The sequence below is a fragment of the Chaetodon trifascialis genome, chromosome 2 (genome assembly GCF_039877785.1).
Source record: "Chaetodon trifascialis isolate fChaTrf1 chromosome 2, fChaTrf1.hap1, whole genome shotgun sequence".
Classification (NCBI taxonomy): Eukaryota; Metazoa; Chordata; class Actinopteri; order Chaetodontiformes; family Chaetodontidae; genus Chaetodon; species Chaetodon trifascialis.
In genome coordinates, this window is record NC_092057.1 from 30,585,447 (window position 1) to 30,602,805 (window position 17,359).

Below are 17,359 nucleotides of genomic sequence, written 5' to 3' on the forward strand. Positions count from 1 at the left end.
TCTACTCAGTAATTTCACTTGGCTATAATTTCACTTAATGTCTGGGTAATGACATTGGAATTATGCATGTGTATTATATTATAAGATGCCTGTAATCCCCAGCAACAATAATTGATTGACAATGAAGTACTTATCTGTTGGTAGAGGGACTGCATTTAGATAGTGCTTTTTGAGTCTACTGACCCCTCAAAACACATGCCACATTCACACATTCACACACCCCGATGGAGAAATCTGGGATTCAGTATCTTGCCCATGGACACGTTGACATACAGACTGGATGAGCCAGGAAGCAAATTATTGACCTTCTGATTAGTGGACATCTAGCTCTACCTCCTGAGCCACAGCAATGCACTATGCTAAGCTGCCATTTTTGATTGTATGCTGTAAAGTAAAAATTACTTATTCAAGAAGGACTAAATCAATAACAGTAGGCTTTGAGTCAAATGTTCAGATCTCCTCATTCAGTGGTTTGTCTATATTTTCATTATTATCTACATTGTATACTAATACTGACAACATCTAAACTAAACTATATGCAATTATATAGTAAGCAAAAAATGTAAACAAATCAAAATATGCCACCTTTCACTTAGATGACAACATTGCACACTCTTAGCATTCTCTCAACCAGCTTTATGAGCTTCAATTAACAGTTGTATCTTGTTAAACATTAATTAGTCGAATTTCTTGCCTTCTTAATGTGCTTGAGACTATCAGTTGTATTGTGCAGAGGTAGTGTTGGTATACAGTAAATAGCAGGAATTGAAAATACGAACATATATCACATACATAAAAATACACTTCTAAACTATGCTATATATAACACATATAGTTAACTTTATTATTAGGGCTGTCACTTTTACTGTGATTGCATTTCTGCCCACCCCGTGACCCCTCCCTCTCTTGCCCTCTTTCTTTCTCTCTCTCCCATCTCTCACTCCCTCCTTCCTGTCTCTCTCTCTCTTTTCTGCTCTCTCTGTCTCTCTCTGACACAATCCGTCCAGGCAGATGACCGAGATGAGTTGAACTGGAACGTGAAGGAACAGCCAACAAGCCTCAGAATATGTGGGAAACTCCTTCAAGACTGTTGTAAAAACATGGCTACTTTGAAGAATTAAAAAATCCAAATGTTATTTCATAATTGTATTGTTGAAAATAATAAAGAATTAAAAGGTGTGTCCAAGGTCTTTACTGACCTTGGACACACCACAAATAAATACTAATAAAATACAATAAATTATTTAGAGTGGAAATAAATGTATTACTAATTAGATATTGGAAATTTAACTACAAATAAATAAAAAATAAAAAAATGCGACTCCGGTGGGACTCGAACCCACAACCTTTGAATCACTCCTTAGATATCGTACTAGAAGTCCAATGCGCTATCCATTGCGCCACGGAGCCACCTGTTGAACATGTATCCTAAGACAAAAATATTTTGTGTCGTCTTGATACGACCAAACCAGCAGTGAAAACTTTGGGGAGGATTACTGAGCATGTTGCATTTACGGAGCGGAGATCCGTGACGCGTCCTCCAGCCTTTCCGGTCCTGACTGGCAATACAGCGTTTAAGTTATCAATTGTACCACTGCGGTTTAGGGGAACGTAAAGTGCTGTTCTTGCAGCACTGCGGTACCGTCACGAGGCCAGGTAATAGGAAATAATAGGACGCTCTCTTCCACTTGCCTCTTCAGACTCTGCCCTTTTACTCGTTGATCGAGAACATCGGTATTGTATACGGTGATGTCTATGGCCATTGTGCTGCTGAAAAGCTAAACGTGCCCTTTTCTTATTACTGTCCCTCGAGCCTACATTGTGTGTTGTCAAGACACAAACCTTATAACACTTCCGGTTTGGCTGTGTATGCCTTCAAAATAAAAGGGCGAATGTAAGCAAGCCATACCTGTCACATTAATTCAGAACTGACTCATTACGTTCATCATAAACCAAATCACCACTGTAGGTGCCACCTTTTCATTAGAATTGCAGAATTTCAGAAGAATTGCATATTGGAAAAACCACACCTCACTTGACATTTCATTTGAATGGGTACAAATTTATATTCAAACAATTCTGCATGTCTACATAAACATCATGATTAAAGTATACTAAAGGTCTTCAGGCCAGATAATACCATTAGACTGGTAGTATCATTGGAGACATGGATGTAAATTAGTACAACCACTTGTCTCAGCTTTGAATTTCCAGAATTACCAGACACTGTTTGTCCATTAACAAAGGAAGAATGAGGGGTTTGCAGCTAAATTACTTATTACAAACACGATTAAAGAAGGCTACATTAAAATTGCACCAGCATTAGTACAGTCTTTAGTTAGAAAAAACAGTAATGCAATGGTTAACAACATAACAACAATACAAAGACTACCAGGAAGGTCTACCAACTTGCCATTCTGCCCGGTCCTGTTCCTGTGGCCTCTGCTGGAGTATGAGTCCTATGTCAACTGCCCCTGTCAATGGAGAGGAAGATCAGCAGCCACCTCCAGATAGACTTGGTCTTTCCTGGAGCCTAAGCAGTACAGCACTATATGGCAACAGCAACATCTTGCAGCTCATTTTCAGCACTCTGAAAGAGGAGTTTACCCAAGGTGCGAATTACGGGGGAGCCAGCGGAACTTGGCTCCCCGTAATCAGACACGAGCTCCCTTGAAAACATGATTTGCGAAATTTTGGAGGGGTCTCTACAACAATGGCACTATGCTATTTTTGCCATGCATTTCTATCTTTCTGTATCATCATTGTCATTGATCATGCGTTTAATTAGGCCATTATTGGTGTATGATTCATACGTGAGGTTGATTCACTCTGATAAAGATAGATGCTAATCTTGCAATCACCATCAAAGCGTGGCGGCGAAATATCAAATTTCACTCACGTTAACAGTTAAACTGACAGATGTCGATACGGGACACATTTATATGTGGTGCATTTGTACTAAGAAATGATTGTGCTCATCTGTGGTAACTTTAACTGTTGATGAGATCTCGATGCCTTGTAGGCAGCCCGGTATTGTCTGCCTTTGATGCTCATACAGTTGTGTGTTTATAGGCTGTTATGCTGTTTGACTTATTCGTGTCTAATTGGTGCCGATAAACTGCCCTGCTTTAGTTGGCCGTATTGTAATAACCTGTGATGTTTGGTTTTCATATTGTGGAGGTTTGATGTGGTTATTAACTGATTATTACATATTAGTTGCAGAATCACAGTAACTCCTTGAGGCACCCACAAGGACAAGAGAAGCACTTCTGTACAGAAACTTGAGGGACCCCAAAGTGGCAGCACCTGGCATCGACAGGACAGACAGCTAACTTGCTAAACGGCAAGTTTTGTTTCAGACACAGCACAGCATTTGGTACTGTACAGTTTTGTTGATCACTTTGTAGTGTGTCAGTAATGGTTGAATTCAGTCTTTGTGCTATGTTGTCCACTTTACTGTTGTGATTCATTATGTTCTGTATGTTGCAAACTGTATGTCACAAGTAGTTGTGGTGATCATGATGATGTGTTCCAACCTCCAAAATTGATGACATCACCCTTCACTCTTTAGAATTATGGTAATTCTCATTTTAAGCATACCTCCTCAATAACAAGTTAAAATACCTTAATCCGACAATTTAGGACATAATGCTGAAAGCAAGTAAAATGCTCTAATGCATATACTGTCTGGAAAAGATATGTGTTAACATTCAGAAAACAAGAATGTTTTGTCTTGACTTAAGGTGTTTCATCTTACTCAGATTTCAGTTTTTGCAGCACAGTGGAGCTTTTAAACTTTTTTAATTTAAGGTCTTTTTGAAAGAGTCAACACTAAATCTAATCATGTCTGTTAAATCATTGTCATATAATGGGATAACACCTTTTTTGTGGGGTCCCTGAGAGCACAATACTTTGTATCTTCTGTTGTTCCATTTGCACATATTGCTTCAAGGCCAGGTAACCCCGTAATATTAGTGTTAGTGATTTATTATTTCTTAGTCAACTATATCAACTATTCTCGTAATTGCCCGAACGACACCACCAACATAAATGTGATTCATCATCTTGAAAATATCTCCACAACAAAGGACTTATTGTCCAAATTTCACTTTTCATCTATAAAGCTCTACAGTCTTGCTCCACAGCACATACCTAGTTATTCTGTAAGACCCTTTCAGACCTCAAATTGGAGAAGTAGCTTTAGGTTTTATTGTCCTACCTACTGGTATACCTGTTCAAAAGCAGACTGACACCATTCCTTTTCCTCCTTACACTGCAAATGAAAAACAACTGTGATGTGTCTCTTCAGGTTGTCAGGGGGCATCAGGCAAGAACTGAGGACATGAAGGTGCAATATTTAAACTCTGAAAGATACTTATCCTGGAGACAGGCAGAGACACAGTGTTATATTTACAATCTACATTATGTTTTTCATCATAGAATTAGATGTATTAAGTAACTGCAGACACTGGTACCAAAACAGTGACGCTGAACTGATTCTTAGCAATAAGAAATAAGATTCACGACGTACTCCACTTCAGTGTTTTAATCTGAACTAATTGTACCTGAAATCAGTGTTACCACATGTAATGTGTTAAGCTAATTAAGATAAAATTAGCTTAATGTTTTGTTTCAGTTTAAGGAGTCTGGTTTATTATTTTAAGTCGTTTATTAAGTTGTATTGGTCCCAATGTATTTTGTAACACATTTGTAATTTTGTTGTGCTATTCAAATAAACAAAATTGACTGGATCGCTCATAATCTTGACCTTCTGTGCTAGTACTGATCGAAAGAACATTTTGTTGTGTGTCAATATCGTGTCAGCCCCAATGCCCCAGTTCAGCATTCAACATTATGACTGCCGTGGTTTCATTTCCTTGCCAGATCAAGATTTCAGTGTCGGTTGTTGAATTAAATTGTGTGAAACCTGATAAATTACCTTAGTGATGTCACTTATATCAGCATTGGTTAGGCTTAAATTGTATGGAAACAAACAAAAAAAATCTGGGGGTGTCCAGAGAGAACAAACAAGTTTATCAGACTTCTGTAGCTTGCTCCTCATTGCTGCTGTAGGCGAGAAGCTTGAACCTACTTTAGCTGCCACTACCACAACACACCTGAATCTCCCTCAGCACCGAAGGCAGCTTTGTGGGTAAGGTTGGCATCAGGATTTCAAAAGTATTAAGAATGCGTCTGACAATGTTTTAGGAGTGCAATGCTAAGTCGATGAAGTACTTGGAGGATGTGTAGAGAGAGAAATGCAAAAAAAAGAGTCCTCATTTTAATATAATAGAAATACTTTTTAATTTGAAAGTTTATCACAGGCATAAACGTAAACAAGATATCAAGATATTTAAAAATGCAGATTTAACTTTTATCATTCGGACTCAGACGTTCTGTGTCACTGTCACTCACACAAACACACACCAGAGACTAAAGACTAAGAAAAACAACGTAATAAATTTGAATTTTAATCCACATTCTGATGGATTAAAATTACCCATTGTGGATTCACCTCAAGGGCACACACACATATGAACACACACATGTGCGTGTACACACAGATACATTCACTCACTCTTCTGACACACAAAAAAGGTCTGCATTGCATGGAGAGGGGGTTGCGTTGGTATCTGTTGTAACTTCTACCTGGACAAAGCAGATATTCTGAGAAAAGCAAAGAAAAAAATCTATTACTTTTTATTTTCACACTTTTGCTCCTACTGATACTGGAACAATGAAAGAACATGTTTATTCAAGCAACTCCCAATATATCTTAGTGGTTTGCTCTAACATGATCTACGTGTAAAAAAAACACAGACAACGCCATCAATGCTTTTTCCGTACAGTGACTTGTTTTCTTTGTGCTGGCTTGTCCAACCAAAATAACTCACCAAATGCCAAATGCCACAGTGTGTGTGTGGATATAACTCACTGTAGCTTGTCCTGCAACAGCTCCAGCCTCTGCCGATCAACATAGCGTGACAAGAGGGAGAGCAGGTTGGGAGGGATAAAGAAGGGAGGAGAGAGGGATGAGGAGGGAACACTGAGCAACTCCCTCGTCACTGAAAATACCAACTCAGTCCTGGATGGGGAGAGAAGGAAACAGGAGAAGGGGAAAGTAAAAGGGATGCATATTTAACAAAGTGACAAGAGCGCAAATGTGAAAAGGAGATAAGAAAGAGCAAAAAGTGACACATGGCAGTGTTATGTCTCAGGGAACAAAGCCCCTTTGGGACATGTTCATACAACCAAAACAGAAAGCAGTTGACACACAAACAGTTTACCATCGATTGTCGTCCATGAGTTGACAGTTGGGGTTGGAGCTTTGCATCCTCTCTCCTTCACTCAGGATCAGATACAGCAGTGTCACACCAAACTAAACAGAAAAAAACAGGCGTGTGTGTTATGTGCATGTCTTGTACTTTAAAGTCTAAGGTTGACTTTGTTCTACATTTTTCTTATTTTCAACAACTCCAATGATAATGTGTTAAACCATCTCTTAATTTCTAACTTTGCTACACTATTTTTGGCGCAGTACCAAGCCTCTTGGTTCCCACTATTCTTTAAATAATTTCTTGAAAGACATTAGAACAAATCAATACAAGTAAATAGTGTATTTGTTGGGATGGTGTATGTAAGGCTCAATGATGTGTTTTTTTTTTACAGTTTTTGGACAAGAACGGTGACCTCTGAGGAACAAATTTCATGATTTGGATACACACACAATAGTTGCTAGTAGGATTCAGTCATTGTTTTTTTTTTCTTTTTCTTTGAACAGAATTTGTTGTAAATGAAGAAAATACAGAACTCAACAGCTTTATCATTTAAGGTCATGTAGTCATCAGTCTTAGTTCAAAGATTGATGTTTGTGATGCATGCAAACAACAGGTACTGCCAGAGATACTGGTGTCAAGTCACTTTGTTGTTTTGGGACTGGGCTCCAGTATTGATCAGGTATCAGTGCACTCAATGTTTGCCGTGCTACAGTGCAGTGTAGCACCAAGTGTTAAACCAATAGACAGTTGATTTAACCACTAGACAATATGTTGTAGCAAGAACAATATTAATCAGTCTGATCAGGAGATCATGTATGTGTACCTTGTTGTGCAGTACTGTGGCCAGTTGGCCTTCCTTGCCCTGCAGCTCCTGGAGCAAGTCTGTGAGGTCAGAGCTTGACAATGACTGGATCACTGCAGAAACTGGCTCCACTAACCAGCACAGAACCTGAACAAGGGGCAGAGATGGAGGATGGAAGGCAGCTGTTGATTAACATAAGCGTAGGGTCACTGGCAGGTAGCTGTGAAGCTCTGAGCATGTCAAGTTTTACTGTTTATTCCACTGAGCAGAAAAAAAATCTTATTAGGTGGGACACTGCAGAACATTATTATTTATGTTTTTTTAATGTTCATGTGTATGTGGTTTGAAACAATGTAAAAACAACTGAAATGAATATTTTGTGTTTTTGATTGTGTGATTGCATGTATGCTGCTCGAAACACTGGAATGCTCCATTCTTGGTCAGGGCTCACTTAAATAAGACACTTTGGGATCTCAATTGTCACTTGGGACTTGCATAGTTAAATGAAAGTTTAATAATACATAACAGAAAGTCTGACACCCTTTTAACAGGCTCATGATGATGTTTTGGGACTAATAAAAATAATGGCAAGCTGTATATTTTGCCTGAATGAGCCAAGATGCACAACACGAAAAATAAGAGCATTTTGGCTTAAGAAAAACAAAGTAAACCTAAACAAAGTAGCAAGAATGTTTTCATGATTCAGATTCTACAGACATTCAGTACTTTGATTTTATGAATGATCATGAATTTATGCTAAACTTTCTTGTTTTCACAGGCAGTTTGTTTAATCTGCAGGAGTACGAATCATGCATCATTATTAATGTTACAGTAAAGCGTGTTTTCCATAACAGCCAGGCTGTGTCTTTTACTGTCCATCATATCAGCTGACAAACATGAACAGATTCCAATCGAGTGGTTGTTGCTATCTGGTACAAAAAAACCCAAAAATTTTTAGTTGTTAATGTAAAAGGGATTTCTGACTTTTCACTGGAACAGCCTTTTTGTGTGAAAATGATGTTGCAACCTGAAACGGTTACCTGGTCCTGCTTGTCCTTCTTGGCCAGGGTGGGAAGGTTGCGGGCGATCGCCATGATAATGGCGGCAGCCTGGGGTGATGGCAGGAAGGGGAGGAGCCTGGAGATGAGCCGTTTGCCCTTTCTCACTGACATGATCATCACACACTGCACATCACTCACTCTTATCAAGAGCAAGAGAAAAAGCATTAGTTTGTGTAGCTGGGTAAGTCTTGTGTCTTTTTTTTTTTTTTTTTTCTTATCTCTTCTCATTATTACTTCAACTGCTATCCCACATGCAGAGCTACAAATTGTACTGAGTTAGATAAGTTAAAGGACTAAGTGCAGCTCTTGTAGTTCAGATATTCCTATTTAGCCATTTAATCTATCCATCTGTCCTACCTGTCATCCCACTCCTTCTCCTGCAGAGAGTTGCACAGCTGCATGGTGTTAGTTTTGTGCTGCTCCAGCAGAGCCTCCCTGTCCTCCTCTGGCGCCTGAACAAAACGTTTCTCAAAGTCTTGAACCTCTAGCAGCAAACTGTACATCTGGAGGACAGGGATGGATAAAGGGGCAGCAATAGGGGTCAAAGATGTATTAGGGTACAAGAGTTTTCTGCAGTCTCTGAACATAAGATGTTGACCTTGTCCTACCTTCTCCACAGTATAGAGGACCTGTCGCCTTTTATTCCAAACCTGCTTCTCTCTTTTCTCCTAGAGGTAGACAGCAAGGCATACAGTCAGCCTTTAAAAACTAACCGGGAAAAAAATATTAACAAGAAGAGTTGGAAATTAATTTTTGCTTCCAGCAGCCAAAGCTGGAAGCAAAAAGCTTCCAGTTACTCTTATTTTTGAGTGCCTTCAGGTGCACTACCATCAGATGATCGGTAATGTTGATAGGTTTTCAATGTAGCAAGTCCCCGGACCCACAGATGGGCATGATATCATATGGTTGTAATTATGGTTATGAAAATCTGAAAATCAAACAAACAAAATCACAAATCTCAAAACTTCATTTATGCGACATTGTCACATCTAGGGCTGCTCCCTGAGAGTTGAGGAGTCCAGTCATCAGTGGGAGACTCCTCAATTGACTGAGACTATTCAAGTCGAGCAGTTGAGCAGGACGCACTATGAGCAGGTACAGAACCAACCAAACAAAAAAAAAAACACGTTAATGGTCCTGTGTGAGCTAAAGTATCTCAAGGTAGCTGACTGGCTAAATGTGACCAGGCATCAGTGGTATGTTAAGCAATGGGTTTCCATAACATTCACACTATTTGGTTGTTTTTTTCTGGACTGCTTACAGAGTTGCAGTGCTGTTGATGAAAACTCAGCACATTGGACAGATGCATCACAGTAACAGCCTTACAATGAGGAGAATGGTTTGTGGCTGTGAAGCAGTTTCAGGAAGTGTTCAGTTGTAATCAACTCCTTCCCCATACCTCTCTTGTTCATAAATTTAAGCTTCTTACTTTGTCTTATAGACAACTGCATCTTCTTACAAAAACAAAAATGGTGTTCATGCCTTTAGAATAAAAGAAACAATGAAACATGCAAACAGACCTCATCATCTGTACGAGATGTCACCACAGCATCAATCATCTTGCGGGGGTTGTTGACACTGGAGACCGTTAGCTTACCCAGAGAGCCTGCAAACTGAACTGTTGACAAACACATGTCAACATTCAACACAGGTATCCAGTATCATGTGTGTAATCATGTACTATGGAGTGCAGATATTATTCTGGCTTGTTCTGCTGTCATTTACCTGGCCTGTAGGAGTGTTCAACCTTGGCGACCTGTGGAGTGATCAGTTTGGTGGTGTGTTCCTTCTTGCTGCTGTCTCTCTCTCTTTCCTGACGTTTCTCCATCTTTTCATAATAGTTCTGTATGTGTAAATACATACACACACATGCACACAGTATCACTATCACTAGACAGCATAGACAGATAACGATTGCTGTTGGATAGGGCTGTCTGATGGCAAGGTAAAGTGGTGAAAATGTTGTTAATATAGCATACCTTTAAACTGATACTGATTTTTTAGATGGCTGACATTGTTGCTGCCCCTGTACACAGCAGTAGATTGCTTAGCTTTCTCCTTCTCCAAGCTGGTGGCATGCCAACTGACATCTACTGTAGGTAAGACACTGACTATGGATAAGTACCTCACACAATGCCACTTCAAAAAATGCAAACTACCCTTTAAGCTAGAAATTTTAAAATGATTTGCTTCCAGGTTAATTTCGTAGAGACCTCTGTCAGAGTGGAATACCTGAGCTAAAACAGGAGTTTCATCTAGACAGAGGACAAGGGTTAGAAAAAGATGAGGAGAGAAAAAGATGCCTTCATAAATTTGACTGCCTTAATGTGAACATAATCTGAGAAGCTGAGTGCAGCAATTGTGGCATTTTTGCTTTATAAATGATTTGAATGATTCAAAGATTGTGAAAAGTTGTTGTTAAAAAAGGAGATTGCAAATACTCCTGCTATAGTCAAAGTTAAATAAACATACAGAATATTTTCTTTCACGACAAAAGTGAAGTCAAAACTGAAATCTCTGACAGTCTCTGATATATCGCCCTCAAAGGCTGTGTGAGATAATACCACACTATATATATTAACAAAAAAAAACGGTGAATTGAAAAAACGTAATTTAATAACACAGTGTATTAGGGTTGGGCGGTAATCCGGTAATAAGCTATCCCGTGGTATCTAAAAATAGCAACGGTATCAGTTTCATTACCGTCATTAAGAAAAATGTTACGCATATAGGTCTGTAGGGGTCTAACATAATTGTAGCATCGTCACAAGAAAAATGAAGTCCACTCTGTTCAATGTATCTGGTTGAATTTTTACTCGAGGAAAAGGTGACCCGAGCAGTCAGATGTTTCAACACAGGTGTGTCCAGGTGCTCATTTAGGTGCATCTGAGCAGAGTACCGTTATCTCGTCCAAGCATACGGAGAAACTCCTCTGTTGAAAACACTTTTTCAGCTTTTTTCTGCTTGCTGTTGTTCTTAGCTCTCATAAAAGGACGAAATGCAAATAAAACAGTAAAATAACACTTCGGGCTGCTCAGCAGAGTCCTCTGTCAGCGCTCTGCTCCTTCATGAGACGGAGCGGTGAAACTAACTGCGTGGTTACGCTGGTCAATAGCTCAGCGACCCGCCCACATTCACCATAGAAACACCAATGACGATCCAGAAGGAAGTAATCCCAGAGATAGGTTATTGCATGAAGAGCGCTCCCTCCATTCAAGAAACCCGCTCCTCTTTATGTAAACAAGAAGGACCTTCGTGATTGATCTCAAACTAACGCAGTCATAGGAGGAGACATTAGCAGCGTTTTTTCGGGCTGGAATATAACTTTTGACCACAAAACAGCAAAGATAAAACATACTTTATAATTTAGCGAAGTTTTTTTTTTGTTAATCTGTGGCTGTTATCTCATTGAGTTTTCGTCACACAGTGAGGAGGCAGACATCTTCGTGATCATCAGACTCTCTGCTTTCATATGATACCGGGCTTTTGAGGTTTGCGTGAAGTGGTGAAATCAGCAGATGCCGTACTTTTGACGTGCGCAATTTTCTGTTTTCGTTACATGAGCACATAATTTCATGGGGTGTGAATTATGTTTTGTTTGGGTGACAATGCTTGGTAGAAGATTCTAACTGAGTTTCTCCTCATCATTCTGGTATGCTACAAGTTAGGACTAGTGCTTCTTAGCGTGAGCATTGACTATCTGAACTGCACGCATGTCACGCTGCCCTGCAAAATGATTTTTAATTAGTCAGGGTAATACCGTATACCCCGGGAAAATATGGGGAAAGTTTGACAGTATCAAAATTCGAATACCGCCCAACTCTACAGTGTATACAAATTCTATATGATTGTAATTTTGATATATGCCAATAATTTGAAGACATCCTCAGCCTCAAGGAAAACATTTTTCACAATCTTCTGACATTTTACAGACCAAACAATTAATAAAAAATAATTTACCTATACTTGGCTCATTGAGATTATATAGAACTCTGAACTTATTGAGGACAACAAAGAACATTAACACCTAAACAACAAAAGCCAACCATTTCAAGGGCAGATATTTTGAGCCCTCTACATAAATGCAGCTTACAGGGTTACCAGATCAAAAACCAACCTGATAGTAGTAGTCATCCAGGTACGGGTCAGTACTTTGCAGCTGCATCATCTGGATTTTGGTTACCCATTCCTTCTCTTTCTGAGTCATCAGGTTACTGTAAGGGTCCCTGCTACGCCGGTCCCCTCCAGTCCTGCCACGGTCCACACTGTGTGACATTGCAGCTCTATTATTGTTCATATGTACTGTACCCCCCCAATCCCCCACCACACACACACACACACACACACACACACACACACACACACACACACACACACACACACACACACACACACACACACACACACACACACACACACACACACACACACACACACACACACACTTACCCCCCACGGTTCTGCATGCGTTGGGTGAGCATGCGGCGGTGTTGGGGGTGGAGGTGGGTTGTGTTGTGCCGGATGGGTGGTGTGTGGTTTGAGTGGCCATGAGGGGTTGGTGGGCCCATTCGGTGACCATGTGGAGGAGGCGGGCCCCCGAAGAAGGGCCTAAAACCACCACCACCTGGTAGCAAAGGAGGTGCTGGACCGCCACGGGGAAAACCAGCCACCTTGCGAGAAAGAGACAAATACAAGGACACAGTGTGAGAGACACATTCATGTGATCTACGAGTGAAGTACTTAAATATTGGTGCAGCTTTGTCAGTACTTCTCCTCTGAGAAGAAACTTCTTCATCCGTAAAGTTCTGCCCTCTTGTGGGTTTGCCTGATTTGCATAATGATGTTGGTCTGAACAAACCCAGCTAGCTAATAAGTTACCAATTGTACTTTGTTTATTTGTTTTTGTTCTTTTTCCATTTTTGATGGAGTTGTTTTCTCCTGTTTGATTGTTGAAGATGTCTCACGTCACAGCAAACAATCTCATTTCTCAAAATGCCAGTGTAGTCATTCCACCAATACTGAAGTCAAAAAATACCTCTTTAGATTTGGAATTGTTTTGTTTTGCTATCTTTAATATCATTTTTCTCATGCAATTAATTTTGTCTTGTATATACCATTACTTCAAAAGTAACCACATCTCTAAGGCTCAACTATGATACCACCAATAGGATACATTAACGATACACTGAAGCCTCTGTCAGTGTGATGCGATGCGATTCGCTCCTGTTTACGATATGATGCGATTCAAAAATGATTTGATAACAGTATGACTTGCTTACAAAGAGATTCGGTCCCATATGATGTGATCCAGTTTGATACAGTTAGTTGTGGTATGAGAGTGTGCCCATATCAGATTTCTTATAGCACAACTCTGCTTTACTCTATCAATTTGAGAGATGCATGTAATATTTTTGGTTTGTTTTTACTAAGCAAACCAATAAATCCTATTTTTAAAAAAGTATGTATAGACAGCATTAAATTTTATTTAAAATAAGCAATCCTTACTCCGAATTATGTTCTCTGTCTCTACAATTTTACAAAACGTATAAAACTTCACAGAAAGCACAGTATTAACAACATGCATAGTGCAAATATCGCAATGTTTGCAGATTGCGTGCGTTTTGTCCAGATTTGCAGATTGCGTGCGTTTTGTCCAGTTTACAGATGTAGCGGCCTCGAATTTCCCCTAATCTCGTGCTGGGGCCCTGGCGGGCCCGTGACCAGTCCCTGCTCTGCAGTAGGCGGGTTCGTGACTGTAATGAGATCCCCCACGATGACGTCATCAGCGCGGGGCCAACTCGTAACGCCCCTAAGCTCCATTTGCGGAAACTACCTGCACTCGCTCGATCAGTCCACCAGGAGGAGCATTATAATTGGTTACTGTGTCAGCTTTGCTGAAAAAAAAACTGCTTGTCTAGTAGAGCACCCTGTGCAGTTTTTTAAATATAATTATGCTTAATCATCCACATTATTGTAGTGCTCGTTCACAAACTTCTTGGATCTGCTCATCTGCCCATCCTGCCTTTTCCTCCACATCTCTCCCCACCTTTGGAGAGGCCCCCAGCGCATCTCCGCGTGCCGAGTGATTCGTGCCCAGAAAATTAATCATGAATAACAGAAGTTGTGCGTCGCGTTTTTCTAGCATTCTGAACTGCTAAACAGTTAAATGTTTAATATTCTGCCTGATTCGCGGAGCCACTCTGCTTTTCAGTTGGTGGGTTTCCTGTTTGTAGCGCATTTTAGATTTGCGGGTCACTATTTGATGCGGCAACCAGCAATACGCAGAGTCCTGTATGTGTGTGTACAGTATATTACTGGACAGAAATCATTTACAGTGCGCTGAAGAGGGAGGGACGGGAGGATGAAATGCCAATTTCAGCCTGTGATCTGTTAATGTCTGACTGAACAGCCTCATGGAAGTGATATTTTACAGTTCTACATATTTTAATTTAACGAAATTCGTTAAAACAAGTCACTTGGTGCTTTCAAAGTCATGTCATTGAGCTGAAAGGTTCCAGATTTCGTTCGCCTTCACAGGCGGCTGCGGAGCGCAGCAGATGGCTCGCACTGCGCACTGCGATGTTCAACATCATAGGCTTAATATACTATAGTTAATTATCACTGATCTTTTTCATCACTCTGTCTGTGTGACTGACTGTGTCCTCCTCTCTGTGTCTCTGTCTCTTTTTTCAGACTGTTCACGCGATGAATATAAACGGTAACTATTTAAAAAAAAGTTCTAGTCGCGGGAAAATATGACTTCATCATGTTAAACCAGGCAGACAGGTTCTTACTACAACATCAACTCTCCCTCCGCAGCCAGCGAGCCTCATCCCCCGCACGGACACCTACATTCAATCATGAATAATCCTAATGGGCCAATCAGATCAATGAAAAAAAACAATGTTGTGGGGCATAAAGGGCCAATGGGCCGATGTAGATGGGCCAATCTACTTGTTTTTATTGACCAATCAGTTAACACACACACATGAAAACGGCCAGTGAAATCAGTATCATGAGTATTTCTCAGATGATGATTTCTGTATCTATCTAATCCGTGGCATGCAATATTTCACCCCGATTTTGGATAAAGTATAAATCCAATTGTTTCATTGTTTCATATTTTGAAGTATTTCCACACAAAGCTGGTGGCAGACAGCACGTTATGCACGTAAATAAATAAATATAAAGGCGACTAGTAAAGCCAAACAGGCTCCCAGCCCCCACTGTCCCACAGACTCGCTATGGCCAGTAAAATAGGTGGAGGGCTGAGGGGAGCGCGTACCTCCAGTAATTAAAAATCAATTTGTGCCACAGATATTAATATTGTGTCGCTGGCTACTTTATAGACTTCACTAAATGTTTCCATTACACTTAATTACATTTATGGATAAGCCAACTTTCCCACCTGCCTCATGCATCAAAATGTATATTATCAGTCCGACCAGGAAATCTTGCGATCGCAAAAATTAGCGCATATTCAACCAATACTAATGTGACTGTCTACTGGCCGCTTCCTAGTCTATTTTTGCGAGAGCCGCGTGCCTGTTGCGGAAAACATAGGCGAGCCCTGGAATCTCCAGATGACGCGCTCTGCTCCTGCAGCTCTGTCTCTGTTCCAGCGCATGTAAAGTAAAATTAAGTCATCATTTTTGTTGATAATTATCAAAAGCAAACTCTATGTAAACAGATGGAGCCTGTTTATTCTTGGAGTCACAGGCTGTTTTGTAAAGCTACATCACTTTTATGACTAAGGAATGATTTTGTAACTTTTTTTTTTCCAAAGTTATGTTTTGGGCTTTTTGGCCTTTAGTGTATAGGACAGCTGCGGAGCAGCCATAAAAGTGGTTCAGGAGAGGGAAGATGACATGCAGCAAAGGACTGAAAGCGGGAATTGAACCCGTAGCCGTTGCAGAGAACTTCATACATGGGGCGGACGCTCTACCAACTGCGCCCAATCTCCGCCACATGATTTCGTAACTTTGAGCTGATGCTTCTCATTCTCAAGTTAAAACTTTTTTTTTTTTAAGATGAGAACTGAATCTTTTTGACTGTTTCTGTAATGTGAAGTATGCTTATTATCATATAGGAAGTGATTATACAACTTTTTTACATGAGTTTGTTTTTTTTGATCGCAACAATCACAAAAAAATTCATACAGTAAGAGAAAAACTTAGGAATTATTATAAAAATATGCATTAAAACAGGCTGATGGAAACACACATTTAAGACTTTTTTAAGACTTTGTGCGAGAAATATTTTTCTAAGTTGATTTAAATAATCAACGTAAAATAGTTGAGTAACTGTGACTGCCTAACTACAAATAAGCCTACTAAAGCAGATGAATGTAGTGGAGTAAAAATCTTTGCCCCTGAGATGTGTTCCTGTGAGGGACACGCCATCTCCTGGTGACACCCTGCAATTGAATGAAGAGGCGTGTTTATAGTGGATTCTGGGCACACCCCCAAGAGGCGGGGGGGGGACTGGTAGCTGGCTGGCAGCCGGCTGGGAGCCAGCTGGGAGCTGGATGGCCTCTGGCTGGGAGGGGATATTCGAGGCTGCTGCATCTGTACCTTCTCGCTTGAAAAATCCGAAATATTGCCACACGTTTGATTTGTGTGCCTTTTTCGGCGCACTGAATATCTCCTCGCTGCTAACGTCGTTCTCGTTTCCCTCCATGTTGTGAACAACCCTTGCAACAGTGAAGGAGGAGCGATGGTGCATTCAGGTTGCCTCAGAAAACACGACAGGGCAGGGAATAGTACTAGAACATGAAATAATTGATTTAACCACAGAATTTACTGATGCAGACAGGCTAGAAGAGATGCACCGTAAATTCACCCGTAAATTATATCCGATGTACCTTGAATCTACGGGTGCAGACGCATCGCAAATGTTTGTATCGGATCACCGATATGATTCGGTGAATCTCGTCATCCCTAGTGCGTGTGTGTGTGTGTGTGTGTGTGTGTGTGTGTGTGTGTGTGTGTGCGTGGTATCAACCTGAGAGTTAAGCAGCTGGGCCCGTTGAATCTGAGACAGGACTGGACCAACTCCGGGAGGGAATGGACCTCGACACAGTGGGGAGTTCTTTATTTAGCAAAAAACAAAAAAAAGCCCCCCCCCAAAAAAAAACCCAAAAGGAAAATACAAAACAAATGTCATATCCACGGACTAACGAAAAACGAAGGGTTTGTCTCTCTCATCTCTATTCAATC

General features: G+C 40.4%; 1 protein-coding gene and 1 non-coding gene across 2 annotated transcripts in view; both read right to left on the bottom strand.

Moving 5' to 3' along the window:
* Positions 1–1,318: 1,318 nt before the first annotated feature.
* Positions 1,319–1,410, bottom strand: trnar-ucu (transfer RNA arginine (anticodon UCU)). The gene is given in 2 exon segments: positions 1,319–1,354; positions 1,374–1,410. It is a non-coding gene; the product is annotated as a tRNA-Arg (tRNA).
* A 3,869-nt stretch (positions 1,411–5,279) lies between these two features.
* The window catches only part of patl1 (PAT1 homolog 1, processing body mRNA decay factor), a 43,912-nt gene continuing 31,832 nt past the window's right edge, over positions 5,280–17,359 (bottom strand). The window contains exons 9-20 of the mRNA XM_070979183.1: positions 17,145–17,231; positions 12,591–12,811; positions 12,259–12,406; positions 9,867–9,984; positions 9,662–9,759; positions 8,750–8,809; positions 8,499–8,644; positions 8,121–8,280; positions 7,102–7,227; positions 6,288–6,379; positions 5,936–6,085; positions 5,280–5,667 (exon numbers count right to left, since the gene is read on the bottom strand). Coding sequence (XP_070835284.1) covers positions 5,646–5,667; positions 5,936–6,085; positions 6,288–6,379; positions 7,102–7,227; positions 8,121–8,280; positions 8,499–8,644; positions 8,750–8,809; positions 9,662–9,759; positions 9,867–9,984; positions 12,259–12,406; positions 12,591–12,811; positions 17,145–17,231 — 1,428 coding nt within the window. The 3' untranslated portion in view covers positions 5,280–5,645. The remainder of the gene's footprint in view (positions 5,668–5,935; positions 6,086–6,287; positions 6,380–7,101; positions 7,228–8,120; positions 8,281–8,498; positions 8,645–8,749; positions 8,810–9,661; positions 9,760–9,866; positions 9,985–12,258; positions 12,407–12,590; positions 12,812–17,144; positions 17,232–17,359) is intronic.